This window comes from Monodon monoceros, unplaced genomic scaffold, assembly GCF_005190385.1.
Source record: "Monodon monoceros isolate NGI ecotype Baffin Bay Population unplaced genomic scaffold, NGI_Narwhal_1 Super_Scaffold_5, whole genome shotgun sequence".
Taxonomy (NCBI): domain Eukaryota; kingdom Metazoa; phylum Chordata; class Mammalia; order Artiodactyla; family Monodontidae; genus Monodon; species Monodon monoceros.
The window spans coordinates 6,656,590-6,668,941 of NW_021703782.1; the positions used below are offsets into that span (position 1 = coordinate 6,656,590).

At 38.0% G+C, this 12,352-nt stretch overlaps 1 protein-coding gene across 2 annotated transcripts in view; it reads right to left on the bottom strand.

Annotated features, from left to right (window-relative positions):
* Nucleotides 1-3,008: 3,008 nt before the first annotated feature.
* HPGD (15-hydroxyprostaglandin dehydrogenase) overlaps nucleotides 3,009-12,352 on the bottom strand; it is a 29,324-nt gene continuing 19,980 nt past the window's right edge. Inside the window, exons 5-7 of one of the 2 annotated variants that reach the window (XM_029202992.1) lie at nucleotides 8,506-8,582; nucleotides 5,720-5,883; nucleotides 3,009-4,736 (exon numbers count right to left, since the gene is read on the bottom strand). In XM_029202992.1, the coding sequence (XP_029058825.1) occupies nucleotides 4,598-4,736; nucleotides 5,720-5,883; nucleotides 8,506-8,582 (380 nt within the window). In that variant the 3' untranslated portion in view covers nucleotides 3,009-4,597. The remainder of the gene's footprint in view (nucleotides 4,737-5,719; nucleotides 5,884-8,505; nucleotides 8,583-12,352) is intronic. The other variant, XM_029202993.1, reaches the window with a different exon arrangement.

Here is a 12,352-nt window from a genome sequence, read left to right on the forward strand (position 1 = left end):
AAGCAAGTTGGCGCTAAAGCTCAAATCTATTACTGTAGCAGGGAACATATCCAATGTATGTCATGCCTGTCATTTGCCTGTTTATTCTCAAATCCATTCCTTTCCACTCCACTGCTTGGCTCTGTATCACAAGGGGCTGACCCTGCAAACTACATTTTCCTGACCCCCTTCTCAGCTGGGAGACACTGACAGGAATACTGAAGGGCAGGCAGATGGGAGATTTCCTCTTACTTTCATTTAAGGTGGCATCCCTGGCAGGGCAGGTGGCATCCCTAACACCCACGGGACAGCCCCTGCTCTGTAGTCACAACTTTGCATGGCAGCCTCCCTGGTGGTTCCTGGTGGTACTGATACCCTGCATCCCACCAGTTCTGGAGGTGGTGGTGCCTTCCTGCTGCTGCCGGATTACTTCATCATCCCATGTTTGTCTCCTCAGTTCTTCCAGTACCGTTGTAACTGGTTCCTCATATTAGAGTCCTTCAGACTTGAATGCTGTTCTCCAGAGAGGACCCTAATCAATATATGTGTGCACTAATGGCTACATAGAACACAATATGTAACACAACTTGCATATATAAACTTACCAACAAAATAACTTTTCAGTGATTATTTGTTGAATGAGTGAATATATGTATGGAAGGGTTACTTGAAAACTGGGGGTAGGGGGAGATATTTTAATGTTTCAAAGTTAAACCTAGAAATCCCTATTAATATTTTGTGTAACTGTTACCAAGTCCAAGCTTGTACTGCTCACCGCAGGACAGGCCAATAAATCGAGAGACGACTTGTTGGGGCAAGGAATAGCGACTTTATTTGGAAAGCCAGCAGACCGTGATGATGCTGGACTAGTGTCCCAAAGAACCATCTTACCCCACTTAGATTTCAGGCATCTTTTGTACTAAAAGGGGAGGGGGTGTGGTTGGTTGTTGCAGACTTCTTGGTGCTGGAATCCTTTGTTCTTGCAGCTGTCCGCGGAGGTCAGGTCACGATGTTCCTATAAGCCTCCAACAAGACAAATGTTATTCTCTGTTCTGCAACTTTTTATCTCTAAATGAATGGAAAAGTGTTACACCTTCAAAGGTCGGAGCCTTGAGAATGGGCTATCCTGTATATTCTTTACTAAAAGGTGCAGAGCCAGCATGACTAAGCACAGGCAATAGAACACAAATGTTAGAGCTAAACGGAAAGGCTTAATAAGGAGTCAGCTTTGCTCTTCTCTGTTACATAACTATATGCTAAGGAGGAAATTTTAGTAAGAGGTATTAGAAATCGTGCTAATAAATTTGAATGGAGCCCTAGAATTAAAATGGTAATGCAGTCATAAATTCAAAAGAGAAGGAAATCTAGAGGCAAAGATTACAGCCTTTATTAAAGCAAGTATCTTTTCAACCCTTTTCCACTTTGATTCATAATAGGAAATATATTTTATATTGAGAATGAGTGCAATCATATATGCATGAGATTCCTGCTATATTTCCTATTCATTTTCTTCTAGCATATCCTACCCAGTGTGACACAGTTTGAAAACATGGGTCTCAGCATATTACAGGAACCGTGATCATCTTTGAAAATGTATCCAAAGGATTAAGGCATAACTCATCCTCTGCTCACTCTTTCTTTGTCTTCCTGCATAGTGGCCACCTATTGTTTTGGTTATCTCAGCGTGTGTTCACCTGCTTTCCTCTTGGAAACTATCCCTCTCCTTTTCTTAGTCCATAGGGTTCAGGTCAACTTCCTGCCCACCTCTCCTGTCCCCCCGACTCTCCAACTTGACCAGCTCTGGGGGAAGCATGTCATCTAGTTTTGGTCAAGCAGAGAAGCCATCTCTGTGACCACAAGGAATGTCTCAATAGTTGGCACATAAGCTAAGATAGGCCAATGAACTCTCTCACCAAAAACACTTTCTTGTTTGGCCAGACTGGAAGCTGGTGAGAATCAGGGATGGATCCTGGGAGCCATCAGATGGAGAGAGCTGCCTAATAGAGAAGCTACCAAGAGGGAAGGCATGGAGGGACGATGACATTTGTGATCCTGGATCCGCTCATTTTTCCTGAGCACCGGTAAACTAAGTTCTGAAATTCTAATGTAAGTAAAAAGCTATTTACAAATGATACTTAATTTGTGAAATGACTTAAATTAGAAATGTATACTTTCAGACCTCTTCAGTATCCCAAATTTATAAACAGATAGGGCAAAATTAGACTGAAATCATCACATAATCACTTGTATTTTAAATGGTACTGCAAATATTTTAAATTATGTTTATAATTTTATACAGTTGTGTTGAATATTTCAATGGCATTATCCAGTCTCTTAATCTTTTTTCAGTGCCAACATATTTTTAGTTTTGCTGCACTGGGAGCCCTGCTTCATTTATTAAGAAAAATAGGTTTGAAAAAAATTATTTACATTAGGGTTTTCACTGAAAATTTCAATTAAGGAAATTAAGACTCCCCCCGCTGCAAATTTAATATTTATTTTTTTCTCAACCAGTAAATAGAGGTACCCTATTGTTGTGGTCCGTGCGTGGGTTGGAAGAAGAGTTTCCAGACACAAAGTATTTTAGATGAGAGTGAGTTTATTGAGAACAAAGAGCAGAGTTAGTGAGGGGCGCTGCGAATACAGGGGTCGACTTCCTGATGGACCAGGGAGAGCCCGACCCCCTTTGTGGGCTAGTAGCCAACTTCTATAGCCTCAAGACAAAGAAAATTCCTGCTGGCGGGATGGCATTAGGTGATTGGTCAGGATGCTACATGGTTGCTACATCGTGAATATTTTACCTAATATGGACTCAAGGGCTGTCCGGTTTAGGTCAGGAGAGCCCATGGCAACAGTCACTATGCGGGCTCAGTTAATTCCGGAGATTTTTATCCTGTGCCCTTGATATAGGGCTCTACACCTAAAACATTATAGATTTATTTAAAGCTATTTATATAAGATACATTTTAATGTAAAAATAACTTTTAAAAATATAAGGCATTTTTTTTCCAGTTCTACTCAGTATGTGGTTTTAAATGTCTGCATAGTTTATTGATTTAAAAACAATAATTCAAAGCACAAAGTATATTGAAGGCCGGCAGTGCAAAGACTTATCCGCAAATGAAAAGTTTAAGCTATAGCTTTGAACATTACCGTGGAAAAAAGAGTTGAGATAAATGATATTCCTCATACCTATATCATCGACTGGTTAGTTACTGCCACAAGGTATGAACAAGTTTGTGCCTAATTTTACAACTTCTCTTAGATGTTCACTACTTGGTGTTTTTCAAAGACGTTATGTGGACATCTAGACAACAGTCACTCATATTCAATGCACTCCTTAGAAGTGAAGGCAACAGTTCTCTGTGGCAGAATTAAAACAGAGCAAGATCTGACAACCTGCCAATATCTCTAGGAAATCCTTATTAATCTCACGTGGATGGATTTTGCTCCCACCTGGGAGCTTTGGAGTTAGCAGGCAGAATGTGTTACTTCTACAATATTTCTATGAAGAAATGATTGATTTGGAAATCTTGTGCTTTCACTATTATTAGCATTAATTATTGCTTGCAAATCGTGTTACCCAAAGCAGGTGCATTGAATGATCCTATCTTAAAATACCTGACAGGGAAAATGGCAAAACATCACACCTATTTTTACCTCTTGTTATTACCGCTTTGAAAACACAAAAGCATCTTCAGTTGAGGTGTTGACAAAATTGGTTTCCTTCTCTCAGTAGCTATACATAGAACACTAAGTAACTTCTGAAGATTAGAAAAAAAAAGTTTTATTGAAAAGTAGGCATTTTTGAAATTGGTACAAATAAACAAAGAAGTAATCTGAAAAAAATTACATTTGTATTTTTTTCTTAACAAGCTTGTTTTAGGAGCACTAACTATCCTTTTTGCTATAACTATTAAGAGTTTAATTCCTGAGATTTTTGTAGTCAAAATTCTTAAAGTAAGCAGGGAGGAAAGAAATGTTTTCCCCAGATGGGAGGCTGAACTGTGGATTAACATCTCAGCCAGTTCATTCCTGTCACTTTTCCATACATTAGATTTTTCATTTAGGATATATTCACACTGTAATTTATTCGTTACCTACAGGCCCCCAAAGGTGGCACATCCTCAAAGAGCTGAAATATTCGGCTGAAAGATGGTATATAAGTAAAAGTTATTGTTACTAAATATTTGCCATTGTAGGTAGCTTCCTTCTTTTAAAGTGCGAACATAGAAACAAAATGAGTTTTTCACATCTGGTTTGATATAAATAACAATTCAAGTATCTCCTTTAAAATGATGTTCTGAAAAACATTAACATTTATGAATCACAAATTTAAATATATTTTCTGCAAGGCAGAATATTCCTGGAATATCCTTTGTTTTAATCATTACTGAGGCTATAAAGGTCAAAACCTAGCTTTGGTCCGCATCATATTTTTGATAGTTCCTCATTTTTTAAATCTATATACTTAACTAATCATTTAGAAAAAATGAACATCACGTGCATGAAAGGAAAGCTTCAAACGATAACATTTCATTGAAAAAGCTGTATTCAAATGAAGATGTGGTCTAAGTCATTCGTGCTTATTTTCAGTTAAAGCTGACACATAAGATGTTCACTGAGCTTTCGTGTGAAATGGGGTTGTATCATAATCTTGAAAATGAATTCCCTTAGCAGTTGTGATCTTCATTATAGCCCCATTCAAAGTGTCATCTTCAATGAGTGTTATTAATCCACTGGCAATCATTGATGGGCTAAAAATAAAGGAAACATCAGGGTTTTAACATTAAAGAATGAGGCATAATTATCACATCGTCTTGAGTTATTTTTGAAGTATCTATCACCTTTAACATGTAATAGGGAAATGTATATCATGAAGCTATTGCTACTTTCATTTTTTATTCAATTAGATGACTAAATTATAAATTTAGTGGTAGATTTCCACACCCACCCTTCTGTTATTTTATAGGAAGGATTCATAAATTTATATTTATTATTTACATTGAGTAAATGATTATTTTTCCATCTTTAACCTATCAGTAGAATTTAGACTTATCAGATAGAAATGTTTATTAGAGTAGAAATTTGAAGAATTTATTGAGCGTCTATTATTTATCTGCTACTGTTTTAAGTACCTTACATATATCAACTTATTTGTGGACTTTCCAAAGTCCCCTAAGTTTGTTTTAGTATTATCCCCATTTTACATGCAAGAAAATCAAGGTAAGTAGAGGTTGATGGATAAGTTCATGGTGAGTGTGGTGGAGTCAGGATTAGATCCAGATGACTCCGTCCTGTGAGACGCCAACTGCTCTAACTCAGACATGGTTCCCCAAACGTGTGTTGATCAGTTGTTTCTTAGGAAAGTGGTTGAAGTTAGGGGGGCATATTTAATTTCACAAAGGGTATATATGAATATTGCTTGGAATTTAGGCAGATAAGGTATCATTGCTTCCAAAGACAACTAAACATCACCTTTAAAAAAAAGTATCTGATTATGGTTGAAGGTATTAATGATGCATTCTTTATACCTAAAAGCAAAATTCATGATGTGTCAACATATTCTATTCGGAAACCCAGAAAAAGTACTTTTTTTCAGAGATTTTGTCAAACCAAAACTTTGAAGCTTGCATGAGTTTCTCAAATTTAAAAGCTAATTTTTTTTCCTTTCGATTGCTTATGTCTAGATAGCACTTTGCTCCATTGTATAAAGGAAGATAGGTATAGTTTTACTTACTCCAAAATTCCATAGTATTTCATCATATCCTTGATATGATCCGTGTATTCTATATATTGTCCCATGTTTTCTTCATTTTCAATGGATTTGAGGATGGGTGTATTAACAAAGCCTGGGCAAATGGCATTCAGTCTCACACCACTGTTCATGAGATTAGCAGCCATCTGCCAATTGGAAGTAGAAGGTTGCAGATTTCAGGAGTTTTGTAAATGTATAACATAGGATAAACTGATAATTAAAGCTAGTTAAAAGACGCTGATGTGAAAAGTACTAGACAGCTGTCCTTCTAGCTATATAATGATGACAATGGTAAGGCTGACTGGTGGCAGAAAGTAAAAGAATACATAACTAAAGTGCTGAACTAATTCTTGCAAGCCTCACCTAATTACTTTTTTTAAAATATCAGTATTACTGGGCGACTCCTGAAAATACTTGATTATCTAAAGTGCTCTTATCTACTGAACACTGCAGGCAGCTGAAGGTAAGAAGCTGAGGCTTAGAATTGATACCCCAAGTTTTCTTTGAAATTGGGGTTGTATTTTAAAGAGAATACTTACTTAAAAAATACTGTTAGTGGAAAATTTTAGGACTTTGATTGATTCTAAAGACACTCTTAGTAATTTGCACTATCTGGAAGACAATTTTAATTATTTTTAGACTAACCTTCTTTGGCTTTTATTTGAACTATTTATAAAACAAAATGTAAGTCAGTTATTTGTGGATTCCATTTGCTTTCTTGCTAACATTTATTCATAACCCCCCTAATCAATACTTGTGGTGCTTTCAAGGTTTTCTGTGGACAAGCACAGAGTAATAAGAAATTTGAGTTGCCCGATGTGGACCAAGGTCAAATAAAATGATGCTCTGCTTCCTTGTTTCAGCTCTTACACCATGAACAAGTGTCCTTTTCGCGGTACTTGCCCATGTTTTTCTCATCTTTGTGCTTGTGTTGGTGATTTTGCTATCTGAAATGTCTTCAAGGCATAGTGCTGAAGTGCTGTCTAGTATTTCTAAGTGCAAGAAGGCTGCAATGTGCCTATGGATAAAATACACATGTTAGAGGAGCTTCCTTCAGGCATGAGGTATAAATGCTGTTGGCCATGCTAATACAATACATATTAAACACAATGCATATTAAATAAGGTGTCTTTAAGTAGAAATATACATAAAACTAGGCTATGTGTTGATTGGTTATTCAAAATGTTGTAGCCAGAGGTTCAAAGGAACTTAACCCTGAATTTCCCCTATGAGCAACAGTTTAGTACCCTCTAATTCAGTGTTTGCAAGTGAATTTATAGAACATAACTAACAAATAATGAGCATCAACTGTACAGGTGTCCAGTCTTATAACTGTAAATGCAACAGTTCTGGTCTTCGCTTTGATTTACTTTGCTTTGTAGTAGTGTTATGTGTTCATTAAAAGTTGAATTAAAGATTAAGTCTTTGCAAATTAAATTAAAATTTCCAAGCAATTACAATTAAGAGTGTGAGAGCTGCCAATCTTCCTTTTTGACTGAACATTTACCGTTCACCATCTGCTTTCTCTATCCCTAGCGTTTCTTGTTATCAATGATTTCCTGTTCGTCTGGCCCCTCTCTCCATTTCACCTAGACTAACCACTGTAGAGGTCTCCCAACTGCTCTTTCCTTTTCTGCACTTGTCCTCTCTCATACATTCTTTCTGAATCTCTCTTTTCATGTCTTATTTTGGTTTTTTTGGCCATGCCATGCAGCTTGCAGGATCTTAGTTCCCCGACCAGAGATTGAACCCAGGCCCTTGACAGTGAGAGTCCTAACCACCGGACTGCCAGGGAATTCCCATACATTCTCTAAAGAGCAGATAGAATGGTCTTCTTCAAATGGAAATATAATCTTGTCACTCCTGTGCAGAAAAAACCCATTGACGGCTGTATTTAGAATAAAACCCAAGCTCATGACCCTGACTCGTAAGCCGCCTTTCGTCTGGCTTCTGCTTACATCTCCAGTCAATCACATGCTTCTTTCCCCTTGCTCATCAGGCTCCATTCAAGCTTGCCCTTTTTTTTTTTTCAGTTATTATAAAAAGGCACTTCATGCTATCAATGCATGTGGTCAGTAAGTTCTAAAATAGTTTCCTAAGCTCTGTACACTTTCACCCTAGGTCTCCATGGAGACAGCATCCTTGACAACCCTATCAGGTAAACTCTGGCCGCACCCCTCCTTCCATTCTCCACGCTCTCCCTCATTTTTACCATATCTTCAGGGACAAGTAACACCTGGAGCATACTGTATATTCCATTTAAGGAAGTCTTAAGTTAATGATTTTTAAATTTGGAGTTAATTTCAAAAAAAATAAGGAATATCTTCCCATTTTTTACGCTTAAGGATATTTTTCAGTAACCTATGTTTAGAATCTACTTCATTTTAAAATTATCTATTCTAGGGACTTCCCTGGCAGTCCAGTGGTTAGGACTCCGTGCTTCCAGTGCAGGAGGCACAGGTTTGATCCCTGGTCGGGAACTAGGATCCCACATGCCGTGTGGTGAGGCCAATAAATAAATAAATAAAGTAAATAAATAAGATGGCCAATTTCATGTTAAAGTAAAATAAAATTAGCTATTCTATATTTAATCCTTTACATGATCTGAAAACTATTTTTTAATAATAAATATTGAAGTAGAACTTATTCTTCTATCTTTAATCCAGATGTATTGAATTCTGACCCTGTTCCCCTCTACTTCATAGAACTCATGCGTCACATATGCACAGAAAAGAGAAAAAGAGACACTGCGGTCGTTGTATCCTCACCGCTGCCGAGCGTGTGAATCCAATTATGCCATGTTTGGAAGCACAATAAACAGGCTGTTGTGCAACAGGCATCAGCCCTGAGACAAACAAATAAAAAACAAAAACACTTTTATTAAAAAAATGAGCAGACAAACCCCAATACTTGCTATGAAAATGAATAATTTGTGCCTGTTCCATTTTAAGATTAATCTAGAAAATACACTAAGGTAATCACTGGACAGTTTTGTAAAACTCACTAGTCCAGGCATAGTTTATTCCTCCTATAACCTCTACTATACTGTCCAAAACTTATGGTCAGTAAGCTACCGCCTAGGGATGTAGCCAAGAGTGATACATAAGTTTTTCTGCTTCCCTGATGAAGACAAGAGAAGTCAGTGTTATCTAAAACACCGAAAGAATCATCTTGAAATCCAGTAAGTTACTATCTAATTTTCAGTTTTTATGTCTGGATTTTTAAAAAGTGTATATTCTTTATTTTTTAAGGCTTCCAAATGGCTGAAGGACTTTAAACTGCTTAAGCGGGATCTGGAGAGTATTATTTGTCTTCGTTATAAGTTGGTAAGCATTTCCCTGTCACGAATTGCACTGAACAATGCCGCTAAGTGTTTCAGAAAATTAAAAGTTAATTAACTTCTTTTGATTCTGATCTGTAGTAGATGCCTAGATCTTCTCATCCCATGACTTAGGAAAAGAAAGTCAGAAATAAAAATGTTTGATCCTATTTTATTTCCTTTCATAATTATGTACTCAGCAACAGAATTCAAGCAGCTTTAGAATTGGCTTAATTTTCCATTTACACACAATAGTAACTGCTCAAAATTATGATTAAATCCATGGTGTGGAGAAAAAGTGGTACTGCAGCAGGTATGGCATCTTTTCCCCCCATCTCCCAGCCCGACGTTACCCGCTCCCCGCTACCAGAAGAAACAAAACAAGAAAAACTGATTTTTCTGTAGTTATTATCACTATCAAGCTTATTTCTCATAATGGTCAATTCTCTGTCTCAATCAACAGTGAAACTTTTAACTAGAGCCATTTGTACATCTTGGCTTTTAACTAATTTCTTGAGTTAACGCGTTCTACCATTTTTAAAATTTGTGATTTCTCCAAGGAAGAGCGATCCCTGATTAATGTTATTAATGTCAAATGTCATGATACTACTAAATGATTCTGCTGAGACGTGGTCATCTCCACCCAGCTAACTAGTCCCAGAACCCCACCGATGGTGAGCGTGTTGTACCAAAGTGCAGTAATAATGGTGGACCTTAACCACTCCCTGGGTGCCTGCCAGGTCTCAATTTATGAAGTACGTTTGCTCAAGAGCAGTTTAAATCCCTGGGGATGGTAGATCACACAGTGCATCCTCCCAATGATCTCAAAGTACCTAATGTGGTTCTCCTTTTGTTTTGTTTTTTTCTGTTCAGTAGCGTGTGTAAGTTAATTAAGTTTGTCAGTGTCAGTCAACAAGAATTCATGATGCCTCCACAGGGTGAACAGGTGTATTAGCAGATCGAGATAAAGACAATAAACAGGTGCAGCCAGGCGTTGCTGCTTCTTGTTCTTGTAAGTTAGTCACTGTTCTACCCGCTCCTTCAATGTTTATGAGACCAAGGTAGTGGTTGTAGGTGGCATTCACGGACAGCAGGAAATGCAGAGTGAACCTGAGTCAGAGATGGGCTGTTGACAGCCACAAAAAACACAAGGATGTCAAAGATGAATGGGAATGAATTTCTGTTATGCATGTGGAGGCACTGAACTTCTGAACCCAAACTGGTTCAAAGTGTCACAGCAGCAAAAGAGAGCAAATACTGTTGTGTTGGTTCTGTCTAAGAAGCCAGCTGCAAAACACATACTTTCCTTTAAAGGGAGAATTGCAGATGCAATCAGAATTTGTTTGCATTTTTAGAGTGGCACTTAGCTTTATGACTGTCGTGGCATTCCAATGACATTTTTCACTGCAGTCCTGCAGAATGTTTCCTCTTGCATTGCTTTCACTCTCTGGCATTAGATCAAAGGCTACATAAATCCATTTCAGACATTCAGAAATCAAGCATCCTTTTAAGATATTTTTCCAGCTTTTTGGTATAACTGGCATACAATAAACTGTATATATTTAAAGTGTGTGGTTTGATACGTTTTGACATAGGTCTACACCCACAAAACCACGACCACAATCAAGATATGAACACAGCCATCCCCTAAAAGTTTCCTTGTGCCCCATCATCCTGTCCTTCTGCGTTTCCCCTCCCCCTAAGCAACCACTGATCTGTTTTGTGTCACTATAGATTAGTTTGCCTCTTCTAGAAGTTTATATAAATGGAATCATACAGTGTAAACTTTTCTGTCTGACTTCTTTCACTTGGGATAATTCTTATGGGATTCATCCATGTTGTAATGTGTATCAATAGCTCATTTCTCTTTCTTCCTTTTTTTTTTCCTCTTTTTTCCTTTTTTTTTTCTGAATGGTATTACACTGTAAGGATATACCTATCAATTGCATATGCATTGCTCTTTTGATAGATATATTCAGTTTGGGGGTCTTATAAAAAAAGAGAATTCTGTTTTTCAATTATTTTATTTAGGCAAGTTGTAGTTAATTTAGTTAAGTAGAGAGTTTTTCTTTATCTCCTCAGTACATGTAGATTTTAACTGTGGCTCCTTATGTTTCAGACAGGTAAAGATGTGTGGGATTTTGTCCCCAACTTGCCAACTGACTTTCAGTGTAGAAGTTTGTTCTCTCTCCCTCAGTTTGCTGCTTTGAAAAGGGAGGCTAAAGGGAGAGAGAAAAGGTTTTTTTGTTTTTTTTTTTTTAAGGCTTTTTTTAAGGTTTTTCTTTTTGACAATGATTTTAGTTGGGGTGGAAATTTTTCAGAAATCCAACATTTTCTATTGGGTCTCACGATCCATTTCTCCCTTCCAAGTATAACATTACTGCTGTTGTGGTCAACTTCAGTATCGTATTGTTTAGCCATACCTCTGTTACCAACCTTAGACCTGCAGCACCAACATATAATGTTTCCATGTGCTTCAAATAAAAACCTGTTCTGAGGCTAGTAATAAGGGTCAGCTCAGAGAATTGTTCAGGGTGTGTCTGATATGACTCTGGGGACACCACTCACGTGGTAGTTTGTGGAGATTGTGCCCCACAGAGTTCCTGCAGTTTACAACCTGCACAACTATACATGGCAGCCCTCCATGGTAGAGGAGGATGACGGGGCAAGAGACTGAGAAGGATGAACCAGTGGAGGTAGGAAGAAAACAAGCTAAGCATCATGTTGCAGAAATTAAAGATGGGACTATTTTAAGAAGCCTAGAGTGGTTACTTTTATCATGTGCAGAATCAAAAGAGAACGGCTTTTCTTTGAGATATTAACATCTCAAAATCACTCATCTAAAAATAGTAGCCTTCTTGGTTTCACTTCCTTCTCCAGCTACCTCTCCACTGCTCCACAGCTCCCCCTAACCCGGCTTTCCTCTGACCAGTCCAGTGCAACAGATCTTGTGGCGGTTGCCAGTGACGGGCGTCTGCTAAGGCTAGGTCTTCATCTTGCTTGATACTTTGCTCAGTAGCAACCAGCACAGTTCATGATGCTCTCCTTGAAACACCTCCCTCCTTACGCTGGTGTCCTGCCACCTCACCCTCACTAGCATCTCCTACTTCTCGACCAGACCCACAAAGAGGCTGGGGGCCCAAGAGCCGGTCCTGGTCCTCTCTGCTTTTCTATGTGCACTCTTTCCTTAGGTGACCTTATCCACTCCTATGGATGAAATTCATTCTCTCCATGTCTCCTTCATTCTCATTCTCTCTCTCTCCCTCTCTCTCTCTCTCTCTCTCTCTCTCTCTCTC